Source organism: Cervus canadensis, chromosome 3, assembly GCF_019320065.1.
Source record: "Cervus canadensis isolate Bull #8, Minnesota chromosome 3, ASM1932006v1, whole genome shotgun sequence".
In the NCBI taxonomy this organism is placed as follows: Eukaryota; Metazoa; Chordata; class Mammalia; order Artiodactyla; family Cervidae; genus Cervus; species Cervus canadensis.
The window spans coordinates 97,236,916-97,257,486 of NC_057388.1; the positions used below are offsets into that span (position 1 = coordinate 97,236,916).

The 20,571-nt window shown below is 36.4% G+C and overlaps 1 protein-coding gene across 3 annotated transcripts in view; it reads left to right on the top strand.

Annotated features, from left to right (window-relative positions):
- TTC26 (tetratricopeptide repeat domain 26) overlaps window positions 1-20,571 on the top strand; it is a 38,974-nt gene that overhangs the window by 10,034 nt on the left and 8,369 nt on the right. For all 3 annotated transcript variants that reach the window (XM_043463837.1, XM_043463839.1, XM_043463838.1), the window contains 8 exons: window positions 457-628; window positions 9,622-9,696; window positions 13,731-13,833; window positions 15,123-15,178; window positions 16,386-16,439; window positions 17,533-17,596; window positions 19,028-19,116; window positions 19,335-19,418. In XM_043463837.1, the coding sequence (XP_043319772.1) occupies window positions 457-628; window positions 9,622-9,696; window positions 13,731-13,833; window positions 15,123-15,178; window positions 16,386-16,439; window positions 17,533-17,596; window positions 19,028-19,116; window positions 19,335-19,418 (697 nt within the window). The remainder of the gene's footprint in view (window positions 1-456; window positions 629-9,621; window positions 9,697-13,730; window positions 13,834-15,122; window positions 15,179-16,385; window positions 16,440-17,532; window positions 17,597-19,027; window positions 19,117-19,334; window positions 19,419-20,571) is intronic.

The following is a 20,571-nucleotide window of genomic DNA, read 5'->3' on the forward strand; positions in this document are numbered from 1 at the left end:
ATCACTGACTACTTAGTCTCTCTTCTGCATCCCAAAATATTTCATCCATCTCCCTTCTCCCTCATTTGCTTTACGTTCATAGTCTCCCATTTGTTCCCATTCTCAGTCATCAAATCCATTTGCCTTGTCTGTCCATCTTCTGTTTGGTGTCAGCTTATTTGCATTTATATGTCATTATGGATTATATTAGTTTTGTTTTTTTAACATGAACAGGTAGTGGTTGAACTTTTCCCTTTCTCCTCTAGTCATCATCTTTTACTCTACTTATATCAAAACACTCAAATACTATAACACAAAAAGAAAAATGCTACACTGATCATATTGCCTTTTTCTTTAAAAAAAGAAATGTCCTCTTTGCCTTGCTGTCCAGTTGAGCCAGTAAGAAATATCTGTAGTTTGACAACATTTTTGTGAAGTAGACTTGAATTGTGAATCCTTAATTTTTTCTTCTAATAGGGAATACCTTGCCCTCAATGTTTATGTGGCCCTATGTTATTACAAGCTGGATTACTATGACGTGTCTCAAGAAGTCCTGGCTGTTTATCTTCAGCAAATTCCTGATAGCACCATCGCACTCAATCTCAAGGCCTGTAACCATTTTCGCCTTTACAACGGCAAAGCCGCTGAGGTAGTGATGAAATCTGTTCTTAATTCACTTCATTCCAGTTTGAATTACCCTACACTTCCTGGGTTATTGATAAAACTATTATCTGTTACTCTTGATTAATATCCCTTTGTTATTGCCAGTGTGATTCTGTAAGAACCCAACTGTATAAATATTTATACTTACCAGATATTCTAACAAAGAATGTTGACTTCTGAACTCTCGGTGTGCATCTGATATACTGTAGATGATGTTTATCTATGTCTTAAATTACCTTAAGTATGTTAAAAACCAAATACTTTTGCTTCTTTCTCTGAAATATGTTTGTGGCTCAGAGTCATCAACATGTAATCAGAAACCTAGAGTATCCATCACTCTCTTCTCCTTCATCCACAGTCTTAATTTTCTACCAGTTCCTATCTGTTCTGTTCTAGATACCTCTTTTCTCCGTGCCTTCTCCTTTGCCACTGCTCTAGTTCAGGCATTCCTTACCTTTTGTTTCAACTCCTTAAATAATTTTCCTGCCTCTCCTCTTTGCTCTCTTCAGTCCAGTCATTGGGTTTTTTTTCACACGCTCATATCCTCCTAGTGCCCTGGCTTTGTACACTGCATTCTGTTTCCTGGAGTGCCTTTCTCTGCTTAGTGATACTTCAGTATCTCTTTAAGGTTACTCCCAGAAGCAGTAGTGGGGGGCATTTTATAAGTAGTTAGAAAGTGGTTAACTTATAGGCACTGTGCAGAATACTTTGTATCCATTTTTTAGTTTCCCTCACAATCCTGTGGATAAATTCTGTTATATAGCTCTCTCTTTCTTTTTTTTTTTATTTTTTTCCTTGTTGTTATAGCTGTCATTTTATTTGAAACTCAGAGTATACAGAAGTCCATACATTATGATCTCATTTTATTAAACTACTCACAAACACATGCATACACATATATATACACATAAACATAGATATAAATAGACCTATAAATATAGATAGCATGTTCTATATCTATACAGATTCGGTATATATATTTGAATATACTTTGTGTACAGATATGTTTAGGTTAACCCTATGAGGGGGGTCCGTGAGTACAAATTACTTCCTTGGCCATTATTTTAGTTGATGTCGGAAGCCACCAAAATTTAAATGCGAAATTTCTTTATGTGTCAACACTCTGCCCAAAAGATAGTGTAAGTGGCATCATACCAGCCTAGAGTAGGGGAAGGAATGATTGTGTTCAGTCATGTCTGACTCTTTGGTGACCCCATGGACTGTAGCCTGCCAGACTCCTCTGTCGATGGGATTTTCCAGGTAAGAGTATTGGAGTGAGTTGCTATTTCCTCCTCCCGGGGGGTCTTCCCAACCCAGGGATCAAACCTGCATCTACTGCACCTCCTTCATAAGCAGGCGGATTCTTTACCACTGCACCACCTGGGAAGTCCAGAATAAGGGGAGAGAGGAAGAAATTGAAACTAGAAAATTAAGTACTATATCAAAGCAAAATTTATTGTGTAATAGCAGGAAGCACTATTAATATACTTCACACTAACAGCAGATTGAGTTGCTGAGTGAAACAGCATTTATCAGCTGGTGGATGGAGAACACATATCCTTAACATTTGCTCAGGTTCACTTTTCATGGCTTATGTTGATAAAGGTGCTCACTTGAGGCAAAAGAAATTCTTACAATTAAATTGCTTAGTATGCAATGGAATGGTTGCTTTATGTAATGAAATAAAATACATTCTTGGATATCCTCATTTCAGCTAGAGTCCCTGCCTAATTGACTAGTTCCCAGCATCAGTAGTTTAATAGTAAACTGGATTTGCAATTTGATCTTTAATTAGAGTTTTGGTTAAAATAAATAAAAGAAGTATGTTTTTGTCGTTCTATATTGAGTCAGTCTTGGGGGCTTTGCCAATTTTGGCATAAGGTCCAACCTTTTAAATGTTTATATTTTGTCTGCACATGTTCTTTCCATAGTCTGGAATGGGTGACATGGCTAACCAATATGCTCTAGATGTAATGCTGTCCAACTCAGGACAGCAAATTGTACTTCTTGTTCACTAAAAGCATGCTTTTTCATTTGAAATTGTGCATGTGCAGATTACATATTGATTGTATAATGTTCTCCAGCAGTGGATAACTATAACAAATGTACCCTAAGGAGCTTTCTTTTCTTTTTTTTTTACAGCAATAGGATATAGTTTGTATTTACTTACCATAGTTTTATTAAACCTTTTAAAAGCAAGCATTCCTCTAGTATCTTTTATAATGGGCTCTATATTGTATAATTCATTCTCTCCCCAAACACCAAAACATTCTGCTTTTCTATAGTAAGCATGAAATACTATGTAATGATTCATTCAATTCTTAAAGTCCTTTGAACAACTCACCCCAAAGTTATACAACTAACAAGTGAGAAATTCAGATCTCTAAAGCCCATAGACGGCTGATTCATGTTGATGTGTGACAGAAAACAACAAAATTCTGTAAAGCAATTATCCTTCAATTAAAAAATAAATTTAAAAAAAGAAACAAAACAAAACAAAAAATAAAGTCCATAGACTTAACCACTAAAATTTAATGTAAATTTAGGTGTGCAATTCTTCTTCTCTGTTCTTAACTTATATATATATATACACACACATACACAAGTAATAATACAGCCACCAAATAACAAGCATGATTTTATATATATATACATATATAAAATCAAACAATATGGTTATTATATCTTACCAACAAATAATTGGTAATAATATGGCTATTATATATGATTTTATATCTATATAAAATCATGCTTATTGTTGCCTAATTACCTTTTTTTTTTTCCTGGACAAGTTTTATTATTCACAGAGAGGAAGGAGCTCTGTACTTGGCTGTGACTTTCCTCGTGATTACCAGGACATTACTCAGCTCCTCTCCCTTCTTCTTGGCATGGATGTGTGTCCCCACCCTTTTCTTGATGAACTTGAGGTCTGCTCTCAGAGACCTTGAGCAGCTCCATGGCTTGCCACTCCCCTAAGGGGTGAAGCTGCAGACCTCTCAGATCATGAGGCTTGTTCTTGGTGAGGTGCCCCCAGTAACAGTGGCCATAGCTCTGGTGGCTCACGTTCTTAGTCATCTTGTAGGCCTTGCTGACACCCACGATCATGGGGTAGCACAGAGCCGTGGCACTGAGCTGCATGGGGGCCCTTAGGGTCCAGATGGTGGTGGGTCCTAATGGAGCAAGGCCTCATGAACCTGCTTTAATTATCTTTAATCTAGATAAGCTTATTGAGGGTTGATTCTTATGGCATTTGTATCCCAGGACCTGGCACAATGTATATACAAAGTTGATGCCAAAGAAGTAATGGTTGAATGAGAAATTTAAAATATGACTAACAGATTAAGGGAGAGTCATGTTTAAAAAAAGGAGGAAGTTCAAAACAGGTCAATAAAGATGAAGATTAAGAAAAAGCCATTGGATTTCATAACTGGGATTTCCTATGCTGATTGGGGTATCATTATTAGTGAGTGTTGAAGCTAGATGTCAAGGAGATAAGGAGTGAATGACTAACCTCTTGGATTGAGAAACGTCCTAAGGGATATGGCAGAAGAAAGACAAGTAGATGATGAAGAAATAGAAGCAGTGAGTATAGGATGCTTGTGAAAGGAAGGAATAGTTTCAGAGGATAAAGCAATTTTATCCGAATTCCAATCTTAGGTTACTAGCTATGTGGTTTCAGTACAAAGTATGCAAAATAACAATACTGAATTATTGTAGGTTTTTGTGATGTATATAAAGTCTGTAACTTTATATACATAGTAAATAGTGAACTGAGCAATTATCAAAGATTTTATAGGCTGAAACATAGTTAGATTTATCTTTTTCTTTATGTTTAGTGCTTTTTGTATTTTGTTTAAAAAAATATTTCCTAGCCCAAATTTTGTTCTCTGATATTCTAAAAGCTTATTGTTTTGCCTTTTACAAATCCAAATTATCTGTAATTATATCTAAAAGGTTTTATTTCTCAATTAATGACAAAGATTGACAAGTTAGATTAAAAAGACAAAACCCTAATGCATGTTTTAAATATTATTGTTGTTGTTGTTGAGTCATTAAGTCTTGTCTGACTCTTTGGGACTCCATGAACTGCAGTACTCCAGGCTTCTCTGTTTATCACCAACTCCTGGAGCTTGCTCCAACTCATGTCCATGAGTCAGTGATACCATCCAACCATCTCATCTCTGTTGCCCCCTTCTCCTCTTGTTCTCAGACTTTTCCAGCATCAGGGTCTTTTCCAAAGAGTCAGCTCTTCACATTGGGTGGCCAAAGAACTGGAGCTTCAGCATCAGTCCTTCCAATGAATATTCATGGTTGATTTCCTTTAGGATTGACTGGTTTGATCTCCTTGCTGTCCAAGGGACTCTCAAGAGTCATCTCCTGCTCCACAGTTCAAAAGCATCAGTTTTTCGATGTTCAGCCTTCTTTATGGTCCAACTCTCACATCTGTATATGACTACTGGAAAAACCATAGCTTTGACTATGCGAACCTTTGTCGGCAAAGTGATGTTTCTCCCTTTTTTTTTTTTTTCTCACCCCAGGACCAGGAGCCGGCTCGCTGGTCCCAGGGTAGGTTCTGTTTCTCCTTTTTTTTTTTTTTTTTTGTTTCTCCTTTTTAATACGCTGTCTAGGTTTGTCATAGCTTTTCTTCCAAGAAGCAAGCATCTTTTAATGTGGTGGCTGCAGTCACCGTCCACAGTGATTTTGGAGCCCAAGAAAATAAAATCTGTCACTGTTTCCACTTTTCCCCATCTATCTGCCATGAAATGATGGCACCAGATGCCATATCTTCATTTTTCGAATGCTGAATTTTAAGCCAGCTTTTTCACCTTCCTCTTTCACGTTCATCAAGAGGCTCTGTAGTTCCCCTTTCCTTTCTGCTAATAAAGTGGTAGCATCTGCACATCAGAGGTTATTGCTACTTCTCCCGGCAATCTTGATTCCAGCTTGTGCTTCATCCAGCCCTGCGTTTCTCATGATGTACTCTGTGTATAAGTTAAATAAGCAGGGTGACAATATACAGCATTGACGTACTCCTTTCCCAATTTTGAACTAGTCCATTGTTCCATGTCCAGTTGTAACTGTTGCTTCTTGTCCTGCATACACGTTTCTCAGGAGGCAGGTTAAGGCGGTTTGGTATTCCCATCTCTTTAAGAATTTTCCACAGTTTGTTGTGGTACACACAGCCAAAGGCTTTAGCAATGAAGCAGAAATAGATGTTTTTTTTTAATTCCCTTGCTTTTTTCTATGATCCAGCGAATGCTGGCAATTTGATCTCTGGTTCCTCTGCCTTTTCTAAATCCAGCTTGAATATCTGGAGGTTCTCAGTTCATCTGCTGCTGAAGCCTAGCTTGAAGGATTGTGAGCATAGTCTTGCTAGCATGTGAAATGAATGCAATGGTATGGTAATTTGAACATTCTTTGGCATTGCCTTTCTTTGGGATTGGAATGAAAACTGACCTTTTCCAGTCCTATGGCCACTACTGAGTTTTCCAAATTTGTTAGTACATTGAGTGCAGCACTTTAACAGCATCTTCTTTTAGGATTTGAAATAGCTCAGCTGGAATTCCATCACCTCGACCAGCTTTGTTCATAGTAATGCTTCCTAAGGCCCACTTAACTTCACACTCCACAATGTCTGGCTCTAGGTGAATGACTACACCACTGTGGTTATCTGGGTCTTTAAGACCTTTTTCGTTCAGTTCTACTGTGTGTTCTTGCCACGTCTTCTTAATCTCTTCTACTTCTGTGATTCCTTGCCATTTCTGTCCTTTATTGTGCCCATCTTTGCACGAAATGTTCCCCTGTTATCTCCAGTTTGTTTGAAGAGATCTCTAGTGTTTTTCATTCTATTGTTTTCCTCTATTTCTTTGCATTATTCGCTAAAGAAGGCTTTCTTATCTCTTCTTGCTGTTCTCTGGAGCTCTGCATTCAGTTGGGTATATTTTTCTCTTTCTCCTTTGCCTTTTGCTTGTCTTCTTTTCTCAGATATTTGTAAAGCCTCCTCAGACAACCGCTTTGCCTTCTTACATTTCTTTTTCTTTGGGATGGTTTTGGTCACCACCTCCTGTACAATGTTATAAACCTCCATCCATTGTTCTTCAGACACTGTCTACCGGATCTAATCCCTTGAACCTAGTTGTCATCTCCACTGTATAATCATAAGGGATTTTCATTTTAAATATAGGAAACAGAAAATTTCAATATGAAAGCATGTATATCATGAGGAATATTTCTTACATGATTTCTATCATGTTTTTGTACTTTTAGACAAGTCATTTTAACTCTAAATTAAGATGACCTACGTCTTCTATTTATACCTCTATGTTTTAACAGCTTTATTGAGGTATAACTAACGTACCATGTAGTCACCCTTTTGAAACATACAATTCTGTGGGTTTTAGTGTATTCACCCTGTGTTTAATCTTCACCACAGTCAATTTTATTCATTCATTTATTTTTTTTTTTTCATTTATTTATTTTTAAACACTACCCCCCCCCCCATTTTTGACTACACCATGCAGCCTGCAGGATCTAACTTCCCTAACCAGCGATTGATCCCACACCCTTGGCAGTGAAAGTGCTGAGTCCTAACCACTGGACTGCCAGGGAATTCCCACCACAGTCAATTCTAAAACATTTCCATTACTTCAAAAAGAAACTCCGTAATCTATAGCTATCAGCCCCCATCCCGCCAACCCCTAACAGCTACTAATCCACTTTCTGTTTCTATAGATGTGTGTGTTTTGGATATTTCCTCTAAAAAGAAGTCACATATTAATACTATATAATCTTTTATGACTGGCCTGTTTTACTTTAGCTTAATATCTATGAAGTTCATTGTGTTATAGCATGTTTCAGTACTTCATTCATTTTTATCACCAAATAATATTCCATTGTATGGATGTACCACATTGTATTTTTCCAGTTGTCAGAGATGGATATTTGGATTGTTTCCACATTCTTCCTACTATGCAGCTGTAACATGTATATACATGTTTTGGGACTTGTTTTGAATATGTGTCATTTCTCTTGGGCATATACCTGGAAATGGAATTCCTGGGTCATACAGTAGCTATATTTAATTGAGGAACTTTCAGACTATTTTCCAAAGTGGCTGCACCAGTTTTCATTCCCACTAGCAATATGTGTAAGAGTTTCGAGTTTCAGTTTTTCTACATCCTTACCAATAGTTGTTATTATCTGTCTTTTTTATCCTAGCCATCCCAGTGGATGTGGAGTGGAATCTCACTGTAATTTTGATTTCTATTTTCCTGATAGCTAGAATGATGTTGAGCATCTTTTCATGTACAATGAGTGCTGCTTTAAATTTTATGCCCTGAACATCTCACTTGCCTCCCCTTTCGTCCTGGCTGGCCCTGTCTGAGATCAAAGCTAGCCTCATAATACTAAAAGATTTTGTCTTTTCACTTTCATTCATTTTTGAATGTGCAGTGAAGTTTTCCAGAGACAGCATGATTTCAAAATAGATTGATTTCAGGCACAGATATGCCAATCAAGCTGTCAACAGTTAAGGCAGACGTTGAGGAGACTTGCAACAATACATAACAGTACCATCCTTGTCACTAAATTTTTTTTATTGGTAAATACAGGTTTTTTTTAAAATGAAAAATATGTTATTTGTGTTAATGTGTAGTAAGTTTATTAGTACTTTTGATTAATTGAATACTTTAAATTTCTGTTTTAATTTCTAATACAATATATATGAATGGCTATAACCCACATAAACAAAAACTCTTTGGGATGCTTAGTAATTTTTAAGGTTTAAAAAAGATCTTGAGATCAAAAAGCCTGAAAACTGCTGAACTAGCCTAATATTACCCAAGACTTTGGAATTCCTGCTGTAGACAAGAGGAGATTAGTAAAACATTGCTAAATAAGTGTGCATTCCCATATGACATCAGGTAGAACAAGTTTGTAGTGCTTAGTGAGAACAGTCAAGAATTTAATTATTTTATCCAGAAAATCTTAGGTATCCACTGATGGAGGTAGAAAAAGAAGGTGAGAATTAGAAAACTATAGATTGGCAAGAAGGAATAGCAGAAAGCTGAGGAAGTGGATAAGTAAGCCTCAGACATTACTAAAGACACTGTAGAAATGGCTGACCATTTTTCTAGAGGAAGTTAAAGAAGCAGGATAAAACAAAAGAGATCTGATAGTTCTAATAAATAGTAACAGAGGGGAGAAGGTACATTAATTGCATCATGTAAATAAAGGCCAATTCAGCAGGAAGAAGTATAGGAAAGTTCAGGACACAGGTGGAATGGTCAGATTGAAGAATCAACCTTAGTGGACTTCCCTGGTTTAACAGTGGTTGAGAATCCGATTGCTAATGTAGGAGACACAAGTTCAATCCCTGGTCCAGAAAGATTCTGCCTGCCATTGAGCAACTAAAGCCTGTGCGCCATACCTACTGAGCCCGAGCTCTAGAGCCCTTGACTGCAACTACTGAACTACTGAGCCCATGTGTTGCATCTACTGAAGCCCAAGTGCCTCAACCTCGTACTCTGCAACAAGAGAAGCCTACACACTTCAATGAAGAGTAGCCTCCTCTCACGGCAACTACAGAAAGCCCACGTGCAGCAGTGAAGACCCAGTGCAGTCAAAAATAATAAATAATAAATAGGTTAATTAAAAATGTTAAATAAAGAAAAATAACCAACCTTAGTTGTTAAAAGTTTATCACCTGAAAGGAAAGACTAACTCTAGGAGTCTTCAGACTTGGGTTCACCAGTTTCAGACTTTCTGCTTAGAGGTTCAGTCATTTAATGTTTATAAGCCTTAAGGTTCTCTTCTGTAAAATGAGAATAATAGTTACATTGATTATTTCTCAGAGCTCTGCAGAACAAAAGAGGCAGCATGTTAAATTCTTTGTAAGCTATAAAACTTTGTAATTCTTACAGGTGATGTAAGAACTATACACTTGTCATTTTCATAAGTCTTTCCTTTTTTTAATTTCAGGCAGAACTCAAAAGCTTGATGGACAACGCTTCTTCTTCCTTTGAATTTGCTAAAGAGCTCATCAGGCATAATCTGGTGAATAAAAGTTTCCAGTCTTGATGATTTGAGGCCTACCCTCTTTTGAGTACATCACAGTGGTTTTGGGAAGATGAATGAAGGGAGGTATCTCAACAAGTATTTCTGTGCTCCAAGTGTTGTTGAACTTGGAGTTCAACAACTCTTTCTTGTGGTGGAGGAGAGAGAATGAGTTTAAGATATCAGGTTCTTTCCTTACTGGGAAGGCAGTAACACATGCTTAACATTTAGAAAGAAGTGTGAGGCAGTGAGATCCACGTGTTCATTTTGTTGGTGAAGACAAAGAAACATATCCTTTACTTTCTGATGAAAGTGAAAATCCTTTACTTTCTAATGAAAGTAAAACTTGAGCTGGTCTTTGAAGAATGACTTAGATTTAAAGGGTTCATTTGTGGCAAGGACATGAATGAAGAAGATGCATGTGAGCTGACTGAATTTACTGGAACAGAAATTTGCGCTGGGATGGTTGCTGAAAAAAAAAGATTCCGATGAAGTTTCAAGTTTGATTCAATTGACTCAGCTGTAAAGTGGGTGCAGAGCAGCTGTATTCAACTCAGACACCTGGGGACACTGAGCAATTTACTCCCTATTGTTGAGTTTCAGATTCCTTGTGTGAATATGGCAGTAATAATAGCTACACATTTTCCTTCTAATTTCTCTGTACCTTCATTAGCACTAAGTCTCCCAGTACCGATGCTGAAAACTATAGCTGGTTTAGACTCTCTCTTCCCCCTTATCTCTGGTACTCAGTCACTTAATGCTATTATTTCTTCTTTGGCAGTGTCTCCTATATATATCCCATTCCTCCTCTAACTCAGGTCTCCATCACAGAGTTTTCTGAGGTTAGTTTGCATTATGAGCTTCTGCCTCTAACCTTTTCACTTCTAATTTAGTCTATAAATTAAAGCCAGATTAATTTTTGTGGAGAATGATATGTTAGAGAGAGTAGTCTGGAAATTAAACTTGGAAAGAGATTAAGACTGGAGGACAGGTTTAGGAGTTTTCATAAGAGTAGGGATAGTCAAAGAGAAGTTTAAAAAGAGAGAAATATGGTTCCAAGAGAGTGTTTGTATTTAAGGAGGTGAAAGAGGAGAATAAGAAAATAACTCAAAAAAGGGCAGGCAAGAGAAAACACCTACATAATGTACAGCCCCTTCTGCAGCACAGGTTTGAAATGCATGGGTCCACTCATACACAGATTTTTCTCAGTCATAAATACTATACCATCTGAGGTGGGTTGAATCCTCGTATATGGAGGAACTCTGTATGTGGGTGGCTGACTGTAAATCATATTTGAATTTTCAACTGTGTGGAGAGTCAGCGCCCCTAAACAATCCCCCTCACCATTGTTCAATAGTCAACAGTCATTTTATAAAATTTTTCTAATTTTTATATAATTTTTGAAAGTTATACTCCATTTACAGTTATCACAAAATATCAGCTCTGTGCTCTGTGTTGTACAAATACATCCTTATATCCTATCTTACCCCCAGTAGTTTGTACTTCCCCCACCCCCCACAGACTGCCCCCACTGCTAACCAGTTTGTTCTCTGTATCTGTGAGTCTGTCTGCTGCTTTTCTGTTCTATTCACTGGTGTGTTGCATTTTTTTTAGATTCCACATATAAGTGACATCAAACAGTATTTGTCTCTCTGTCTGACTTATTTCACTTAGCATAATGCCCTCCAGGTCCATCCATGTTGCAATGGCAAAATTTAATTATTTTTTATGGCTGAGCAATATTCCATTGTATATAAAGACCGCATCATCTTTGTCCATTCATCTCACCTGTTGATGGACACGTAGGTTGCTTCTGACAATGTCATTGTGTTGTGCTGTGCTTAGTCACTCAGTCGTGTCCGACTCTTTGCGACACCATGGACTGTAGCCTGCCAGGCTCCTTTGTCCATGAGGATTCTCCAAGCAAGCATACTGGATCGAGTTGCCACGCCTTCCTCCAGTGGATCCTCCCAACCCAGGGACTGAACCCAGGTCTCCTGCCTCGTAGTGGATTCTTTACTGTCTGAGCTGCCAGAGAAGCCACCACAGAAGTTGTAATGTCATTACAACTACACATTTTAATCACCCAGGAGATTTTAAAAAATATTAATGTGTGAGATTTTTATTGAATGGTTGGGCTAAAGTTCAACTATCAATACTTAAAAGTTTTCCAAGTGGCTATAATATACAACCAGAATAAAGAACCTTTATATGTACATATAACTGGAAGGTGCATATCAGCTAGTGATGGGAGTTATAATTGGAAGGTGGGATTAAAAAGAAAAGTGAGAAAATGGTAATTTCCCTTTTGTCTGTTGTAATACTACATGTAAGTTTTTTTCTAGTAAATACAGATTAATTTTATAGTTTAAGACAAAACCTGAAAAAAATATTAAGCAGTATAAATTGTTACTGACATCAGCTTTTGCAGTCAGACCTGAGTCAAAATCAAGTACACCATATACTAGCTTTGTAACTTTGGGTAAGTCACTAAACACTGATGAGTCTCTATGTTCTCTTATGTAGAACAGAGGAAATCACACACCTACCTTATTTCCTTGTGAAGATGAAATGAGGTAATATATGTAAGGTACCTCAGCAGTATACAGCGTATAGTAAGCATTTAGTAAATAGCACTTTTATTGTCATGCTATGGCCACTGGTGTCAAAACTGGAGATGTGTCATGGAGCAAGAAGAGAGGAAAGTCTATTGAATTTGGTCAAAGGGCTTGATAATTGTGACTTGTAGAATGGGTTTATTAGTGTGCAGAGAGCAGCAGCAAGTTTTCTGGGCAGTGAAGGAGTGAGAGGAAGAGGAGAAAGTTGAAACAGCAAACCACTTACTTTGCAAGTGTGGCATTGAAAAAAGGAAAAAGAGTACAGTGCTCTTCATAAGGAACAGTGACACCAAGTGAAGTGAAGATTTTTCAAGACAGCAGAAACCTCTGTGCATATTTAAAGTTGAGAAGTGGGACCAGGATTAATGAAATAATGTATTAATACAGAAACAAAATCCATATGGAGTTAAAATCATGACATCAAAGAAGACAATTGTAGGAATTAATCTTGGCAAGGGAAAGGAGCGTCTTAGACAAGGAGAACCAAATAAGATGACCAGATGGATATTTTGATATAGAAAGAAGAGATTAGGTAGTTTATGCTTGATTGCCTTGATTTCTGTATATTTGTGAAATAACAAATGTGTGTATGTGTCAGTAACTGTTCTAGGCTCTGGGTACAAAACAGCATGTAAAACCATCCTTTCATGGATGGTGTTTTTGTTTTAGCTATTCTCTGTAGCTTTTATTATCATATGACAGCATACTTAAGTTTGCTCTTTGAAGGTCTCTCCCCATTTGAGTATAGACTATATACAGACAGGAGAATGACTTTTTCCTGGTATAGCCCTGGTGTTACAATACCAGGCATATAGTAGATGCTAATAAATAGTTACTAATATTTTAATAAAACAAAATATAACCTACGATATGCCATGCATGTAGCCCACTTCAACTTATTTTATCCTTATGGTAACTCTAAAAGGTGGACATTACTAATGCCTTTTAGAGATGAGGAAATAATCTCAGAAGGATTTCATAAATTCCTTCATGGAGTTTTTAATGTAGAATATCTGTCTAGAAAAAAGTTTAATTAATTATTGGGTACTTTAAGAGTTTCGTACAGTTCCTATGAGGAGAAAAGGAAATATATGCAATAGGACCATGCCTTTATTCTATTTCTTACATTTAGGATGACTTTATTTTTCTGGCCGTGATGCACATGGGACTTAGCGCCCCAAACAAGGATCAAATCTGTAGCCCCTACATTTGAAGCACAGAGTCTTAACCATTGGACTGCCAGGGAAGTCCTTAGGATGGCTTTTTTTTTTTAATGAGGTCAAGGTTATGTGTGTATAGAGAAAGCTTCAAAAATATATACTTCACTTCAAAGAGTAACTGTGTCAGCTCCGTATGTATTTCTACCAATAAACATACTCATATTTATTGCCATAATAATAGTTTTTCTGTCTTTAGGTAGTTTTCCGAGGAGGAGAAGGGGCTTTGCAGGTTTTGCCTCCCCTGGTTGATGTCATTCCTGAAGCTAGGCTAAACTTAGTGATTTACTATCTTCGTCAAGGTAAGAGAAATGTGTCTTGGTCTTGCCTATGTAAGATATTTTAGAACATTAGAAGGACCTTATCTCTAACTGAACTACTTGCTTAACCTTTAAAATCACTTCATAATACTTCCAAAAATGTATTTGCAGCAGGTTCACAGGACAGAACAAATTTATTCATATTTATTTGTTGTGCCTTTTCTCTCTATCTCCTCTTTCCTCTTCTGTTGCTTCCAATCTCTCACCCATTCTTTTCCTCTTATTTTTCTGCACTTTGTCCTGTATTCATTTTATTTCAGGTTTTCTGTTGTTTTTCCTTTCTCTCCCTCGTTCCTTCTTTTTTGTGTGTTCCTCTGTGTGTAATGTTCATCTACACTTCCTTGTGTCTTTTCTTTCTCATCATTAACTGTATTTGCTCTAATTATCTGTCTTTCTGTTTGCTTGCACCCCCAGCTTCTGCGAAATATTAAGATGCGAAGTGAGCATGGTATTTGTTGCCCCTAAGTAAGGATAAATTGTAGACGCAGGCCCAAGCAGTCTGTTATCTCGCCGTTGTGGACACAGGGTGGGAGCTCCCACGCAGTGGTGCTGGCGCTCTGCCATGGGCCTCAGACCAAGTGTGGGCCTTTGAAGGTGCATGGTGGGGACCGGCCAGACAACATATTCCTCATTGAGGGAAACCTGAAGTGTTTATTAACAGGAGACCATGAACTTGCAGATGGTTCTCCCTAATTTGATACATCAGCACAAAGAAATAAGCTTTTGGACAAGAATTAAAGAAACACCCTGTGTATTTTATAAACTAATTTTTATTCTAAGAACTTTCAAACATAAACAAAACAAAAGTTAATAGTATGAACACCCAAATAATAACCCCAGATACAACAGTCTTGTAGCTATTGCCAGTTTTTCTTCATTTATCCGCCCTCTTCCAGTTTTGTTGTGAAATATTTGAAAGCGAATCCCAGCCTTCGTGTCATTTTACTCCTATGTACTTTATACATATATATATATATATATATATATTTAAAAATGGATGTTTTTCTTATATAATTACAATGCCATAAGCATATACTTCCCTGTTCCTTATTTTTAGCTTGAACCCTTAAGTGCTTCATGGCTTAATATGGATTTCCTACAGGTATTTGGTTATCTACTACTAAGCATTGAACTTGATGGAGAGTTAAGAGACAAGAAAAGCAAATCATACTTCTCATGAATGTTTGAAGGACCTTATCATTTGGGGCAGCTGTTTCAGAAAAGTTTGCTAGGATACAGACTAATATGGCTACTTATTTCTTATATTTCAGATGATGTACAAGAAGCTTATAACTTAATTAAGGATCTGGAACCTACTACTCCTCAGGTAATTGACAATATGTTACATTTTTACTAATCAAGTTCTGTTGAAGGTGGAATTTCTGTTGAAAGGTAGTTGGAAGGCTTAGTAGGGAAGATTCCTGCTTGTAGACTCTCAGGAAAGTTGTGTATGTTGATCTGGGAATATTACGTGAGACTTTTGATATGAGAATCAATATTCTGGGTTTTTTTGATATTTGTAAACTTCCATAAATGTGGTCATTTCCTCAAAAGGGTTGAGGTTTGAAAATACTGAAATCTAGAATTCTGATGAAACTAGACATGGAGACTTCTGTCACCAGTATGATTGTCTGTACTGTGTCTTTGTCCCCTGCTGGTGGTTCGCTCCTTGAAGTCAGGCACTGTTTATATTGTGTCTCCCGCACTATGAACTCTAAGCATGTACTGGGGCATCCCACTATTGAGTGAAAGATTGAAAAATATTTCCAGGTCTAAGTTGGTATATTTCTCAAGTGTATTAAGAGCTTCAGCATCTTTTGTTTTATTCTTTTTAAGATCTGTCTTAAATAAAAATAGTACCCACATAAAAATCAGAATTCCTGGTGATCCAGTCATTAGGATTCCGTACTTTCACTGCAGGGGACATGAGTTTGATCTCTGGTCAGGGAACTAAGATCCTGTGCTGTGCAACAACAACAACAAAAAGTTATGTCATAAAGCTAAGGAGAGTATCTATTAATGAATAGAACCCAGTCTGAAGGGGTACAGGTAAGCCCTCAGGACTCCAAAATGAGAATACGTTACAAATGAGAATCAGAGGATTTTTTTTTTTTTTTAAGGAAAGGAAGCTTAATATATCATTGGAAAGGGATAATTATATATATGTGATATGGTCACAGAGAATGGCAGTGGCTGATAAAGTGTAAAAATTGTTACATAAACATTTTATGGTTAATTTTTTACATTGAATTGAAATAAAAATAAAACTCCTGTGAAGGTCCACTGAGTTTTTCTGCTTAAGATTGAGAATTTACAAATACGATGAATTCTGTTATATGCACACTTTCCTGAGAACCAAATAAAAGTCTCCTAATTCTTTCATTCTTACCAGGGATAGAACAGAGCAAAGTGACGTTGGGTAACTTTTGATAATATATATAAAGCATTAAGTTGATGCAAATGATTTTTTTTTGAGAGATATCTCTTAGTTTTATATTCCTTTTAAATTAATTACTGATATTCCATGTTTCCAGGAGTACATCCTCAAAGGAGTGGTCAATGCAGCCCTTGGCCAGGAAATGTGTTCAGTGAGTATAAAACCACTGGTACCTATAGTTTGCAAAGTTACAGTGTGTAGAAAAAATAAAAATGAATGTCAAAGTTCAGCTAATAATAAGCTTACAAATAGGCTCCTCTGCAGTTCCTTTTATTTCTCCATATCCCCCAATCCATTTTCCATTGTGACAAGAATTCTGTGCTATTTGAAGACAAAAAAGGGGAATTCCCCAGTTGTCCAGTGATTAGGACTTGGTGCTCTCATTGCCAAGGGCCCAGGTTTGATCCCTGGATGGAGAACAAGATCCTGCAAACCATGTGGCTTGTCCAAAAAATGAGTAGAATAGAGTAAAAATTAAAAAGATAATAGAAAGCTATAGCCATAAGAATTACTGCTTTTTAAGGGAAAAGAAAGGCCAATTGTTGAACAATGTGTTTATCTAATAACAATAGCAAATCATTGCAAAACTTCATTCTTACTTTCACTGGCTTTTTTTTTTTTAACCTTACATACCTCTGATCTATAATTTTGGCATCTATAAAATGAGAATAATTGTTTCTTTGGGAAAGTTTTTTATAAATACAAAACACTGACTAAAATTAAGCTCTTTTTCACCTGAATATGGCATAGTAAGTTCTTTTTGGAATGAAATGGGATGTAAATAAATCTTTTTATCTGCAGCTCGGTCCAAATTGCCTCAAATAGGAAGTAAATAGCTATTGAATAAATGAATGATTTTACTTAGTAAATTACTCCTTGTTCTAGCCATAGCTCCTACCACAAGGTCTGATATATGATAAAAGCAATAAATATTTGTTAAATGAATGAATGAGTGAGTTCATTTAATGAAGGTACTTTTTTTTTTTTTAATGAAGGTATTTTTAAGATAGAATTTGGGAATTGAATTTTTTTTTCTCCTCTTTTCTATCCGATCCTAACTAGGTTTTAATTCAATTATAGATTGTCATTTTCTAGTTGGTGATACTAACAAAAAAATTAGTACTGCTGATTTGAGGAGAATTTAAAATATGTTAAATCCTGACAGATATATTGAAACCATAAAGTGTAATACAAATAATATATTTTCAGTTTATTCCTCTTATCAGTTCTCCTTGGTTTTTTAGAGGGATCATATGAAAATTGCCCAGCAGTTCTTCCAGTTGGTGGGAGGATCAGCTAGCGAATGTGGTATGTTCGAATCTGTACATGTGAGCATGATTTATCACTGGAGTTGGTCGTATATTGACTGGTGAAGTTTGATTCTGTGTCCAGGGATATATCTGTTAGGTTTCCCATTGTAAAGCAGGAACTCAGACGCAGGAGAGAATATTAGATTAGCCCTTGTTAACAGCTCAGCTAAAATGGGATGAGAGGATACATAAACAGAGAATAAGTATATTCTCTAGTTCATAAGAGTTTTAAAAATTTGATTCTGTTTTTTATTTGGAATTTTCACTTTGATCGATTTCTCAAGAGCTCTTTGGGTATAAAACTTTGTCATGCTGTAGTTATTTTTTCAGAAGGTCATTTGCTTGTAATTTTGCCTATGGTATTTTTCCTATATGAAAACATTTGTCATATATCTTTTCTATAATGATTTATTATAAGGGTATCAAGCTTAGAAAATACTTTTTTATTCCTGAAGTTGTGTAATATTCACCTATATTTTGCCAGTAGTTTCGTGGCTTCATTTTTGTTATTAAACTATTGATCTTATCACTCAAGATTCAGTGTAAGTTTGGAAAACAGCATCTAAAATGGGCTGATAGTTAGCCAGTATAAACTAGTATGGCTGGCTGTACCTGTTTTCAATGGCTGGCATCTATTCTGACAGTGTTCATGCTGAAGTGATTATTAAATGTTCTGATCACTCCTAGGAATTCATTTTCTATCAAATGTTCCACCAAAACCATTTATTGGATAACATTTTCTTTCCCCATTTCACTTCATTCTTACAACAAAAATTTATTGAGGTGTGGGGATACAGCAGTAAACAAAACAAGCCAGTTCCCCTACCCTTGTGCAGTGTTCATCTAGTGAGAACAAACTATAGACATAAGAAATAGATTATATAGTATATCTGACTGTGATCAGTGTTATAGGGGGAAAATGGAACAGAGGAAGGAGGATCAGGAGTGACCGTGGTGAAGGTAGGGTATTTTACAAATCCTCTGCCACTTCAAATAGGAATCTGTTATCAGACAAGTTGGTCAGAATCAGGATCAGATGGTTCCATGGCCAAATATTTCTCCATTTGAGATCAGAAGTGTTGTCTTAGGTGAGGAGTGATGGGTACTAATTCATATTAGTTGAATGTGCAGGTGTTGGAGCTGAATGAGAGAATCAAAGCCCTGGAAAAAAGACCTGGGGAAAACTAGCCCGAAGGACACATGCTCATGTGGGATTTAGAGTTAACCGCAGGAGAGATTATTGGTTATTCTTGAGTACTGTGACTTCCACATGCCGAGGTTCTGTCCACTGAACAGAATCGAATTTCAGAACCTAGAGAGATGTCTTGGAATACATTTCTTGTCACTAAGTTATAACATAACTCAAATTTCAGCTAAAGAGAACTTTTAGTTTCATGAACACACCTGGTTTTTCCCCATTCCATTTCAGATACAATACCAGGAAGACAGTGCATGGCTTCCTGTTTCTTCCTGCTTAAGCAATTTGATGATGTCTTGATTTACCTCAACTCATTTAAGGTCAGTGTAGAGTTTTCTAGGTGATTTTGTATACAAAATACTCTATATAATATGTCACAGATAAGGTACTTTTGGAGATGACCCTTTTACTGTGGGAGTAGTAGTGGTATCTATCAGCTAATTCCTCAAAATTATTTTTATGTTTATCTGGTATAACTGTTGTTTTTATATTCTATATGTTAAAGCTCAATGTGACCTGTTCTCGGGATGTTTTTCAGAGTTACTTCTATAATGATGACATCTTTAACTTTAATTATGCCCAAGCCAAAGCTGCAACTGGCAATACCAGTGAGGGTGAAGAGGTAGGTACCTGCTTTTGAAGACTTTTGAATGATTCTATCTAAAAACATTATCTTTTTCTCACTGAAATACATGTTTAAAGCTAAAGGATTATTGAAAGTTCCATTGTTCTTAGGTTACATTAAAAAGTACAATATAAATAAATATATAGATTTTATGACCACATTCATGTTTTCCTTTTTTGGATAAATTTTATGGGGCTTCTCAGGTTGTGCTAGTGATAAAGAACCCTCCTGTCAGTGCAGGAGACATAAGAGATGCTGGTTTCGATCCCTGGGTGGGGAAGATCCCCTGGAGAAGGAAATGACAACCCACTCCAGTATTCTTGCCTGGAAAGTCCCATGGACAGAGGAGCCTGGTGAGCTACAGTCCATATTGAGAGACATACACATATAGCCACATTCATGTTTTCCTTTTTTGGATAAATTTTATAAAGACATAACATACCTGGAGAAAAGTATACAAATCAAAGTACACAGCTTGATGAATTTTTAAAGTGAACATACCCAAATAGTCAGCACCCAGATCATAAAATAGAATTTTATCATAAGCTGGGGAACCCTGTCATCCCCTTTTGGAGTCAGTCAGTCCCTTTCCCACAAGGCTAACCACTATCTTGATTTCTAACTCCATAGATTGATTATCCAAATGATTCAAAATGTTTCAGTTGAGTTACTTAATTCAGTTTTTTTATTATTCAACAAATGACTCAACTTATTATTGTTGAAATTCTAAGTGTTTTACAATTTCCATTGTGTTTAGAAATGATCTTTTCATTATCTTTAACTGTGAGTTATTTTAAAACATTTTTCATGATTTTCAAGTATGTACGTTAACTTTTCCAGGTTTTTTTTTTAATTAATATATTTTTTATTGAAGGATAATTGCTTTACAGAATTTTGCTGTTTTCAGTCAAACCTCAGCATGAATCAGGAGGGGAAATATATATATCCAGGTTATTTTGATTTCTAACTTAATTGTAATGTGGTCATCGAGTGTGGTCTGTATAACACGGATTCTTTAAAATCTGTTAAGACTTGCTTTATTGCCCAGTAGCACGTGCAGTTGTTAATTATTCTATTCAAATCTTCTATATCCTTACCAACCTCATGTCACCTTGTGATTATCAATAACTGAGTGCTCATCCTGAGTCAC